Source organism: Talpa europaea, assembly GCF_964194135.1.
Source record: "Talpa europaea genome assembly, chromosome: 13".
Classification (NCBI taxonomy): domain Eukaryota; kingdom Metazoa; phylum Chordata; class Mammalia; order Eulipotyphla; family Talpidae; genus Talpa; species Talpa europaea.
In genome coordinates, this window is record NC_140080.1 from 45,681,523 (window position 1) to 45,683,258 (window position 1,736).

Here is a 1,736-nt window from a genome sequence, read left to right on the forward strand (position 1 = left end):
AGACCATACATTCTTCACAGGTATGTTTGGGAAAATGAGTACATTGGTGACTTTGGTGTATGTGAGCAACAAATCAATGTTATTTTAAAAAGCAGGGTGCTTCAAGACTTTTGATGAGAGAAAATGACTTTTTTGATGGTCCTTTAAGGCCATGGAGTGATTTTTTATATGCTACTTTTATTTCCACACATAAATAACATTGACTTCTAGCATTTATAGGTCTTAATAACAAATGACTTCTAACATTTCTATAATTCTTATGAAAGAATTTGTTAAGTACTATGTCTCCTTGAGCAATTCAAATAAATATGCTAACATGAGCTTATAATCAGCTATAGTAACCCAGGTGACTTTTAATATTTTGCAGGGAACATCTACTGATGATCATACTCTTCACAGCTGCTATTACATCCTTGTTTCTCAAGCTATAGATAAGGGGGTTAAGCATAGGGGTAAGGATTGCATTAAACATAAAGAGAGACTGGTTTAATTTGGGTGTCTTAGAAGATTCAGGTCTCATGTAGACCAATATGGCAGGGCCAAAGTAGAGACCGACCACACAGAGGTGGGAGGAGCAGGTGGCCAGAGCCTTGTTCTTGCCTTCAGGTGAGTTCATGTGGATGACAGCAAAGAAGATGAAGGTGTAGGAGGTTATGATAAGACCCAGGGGAATGAGGACCACCAGAAAACTTGAGACCACCACTGATTTCATATAGGTTGAAATGTCATCACAGGTGAGTTTTAGAAGGGCCATGACCTCACACAAAAAGTGTGGGATCTCTCGGGGATGACAGATGGGGAAGTGCATGGCATAAGCTGTGTGACCCAGGGAAGTTATTGCCCCTCCCGCCCATGATACAATGACCATCTTTTTACAGGTGTTATGGCTCATGATGACTGAATAACGCAATGGGTTACAGATGGCAATGTATCGGTCATAGGACATGAGTGTAAGCAGAAGGCATTCAGCAATCCCCAGGGTTAAGCTGAAGAAGATCTGGGTTCCACAGCCAACTTGTGATATGGTTCTTTTCCCTGAGAAGAAGTTCACAACCATTTTGGGAACAGTAGTTGAGATCAAGGCCAAGTCAATGAGGGAGAGCTGACTGAGTAGAAAGTACATGGGAGAATGTAGTCGGGTATCCAACCATATAAGGAGAATGAGAATACCATTGCCCAGGACAGCTATAAAGTAGACCAGAATAATGAGGCAGATAAGAAACACAAGGTGACTGAGCTCAGGCCAAAGACCCAGGAGAATAAAATCCATGGTAGCAGTCTTATTGTTTCCCTCCATGACTGAATATCATTGTTCAGAAAAAAATGGTAAGAAGATTGCTCCATCTAGTGATGAATTAATATCACATCTTCTGCCACCCCTACTCCCAGAACTCTTCTGAATATATTAATATGATTTCTTTCCTTGTTGCTACTTCTCCATAATTATGGATAGCTTCAAAGTATACAAAATTTTCATTATTTCCCATGTGTTTCTTTATAAAATACTATTTACAATCTTTATATACTATTATAAACTGTAACCTCTGATATTAACTGCATAAAAATACAAGCACATTTTAATATTCTGTCAACAAAAAGACAGTAAATTCTATGTCAATTTATCATGTGTATTTCTTAAAGAATTAGTTTAAGCATCTGCTTTTAGTCAACAAACTATTATACTTCAACAAGAGTTAAAATCACTTTAGATGTTGGAAAGCAACAGATTCAGTCAG

The 1,736-nt window shown here is 38.1% G+C and overlaps 1 protein-coding gene across 1 annotated transcript; it reads right to left on the reverse strand.

The window, feature by feature from the left end:
* Positions 1-328: 328 nt before the first annotated feature.
* On the reverse strand, positions 329-1,297 carry LOC311183318 (olfactory receptor 2M3-like; the record flags this gene model as incomplete). The annotated part of the gene is made up of 1 exon (XM_084252670.1): positions 329-1,297. One exon carries the CDS (start codon positions 1,295-1,297, stop codon positions 329-331), a length of 969 nt encoding a protein of 322 aa, XP_084108796.1.
* Between the last annotated feature and the right edge of the window lie 439 nt (positions 1,298-1,736).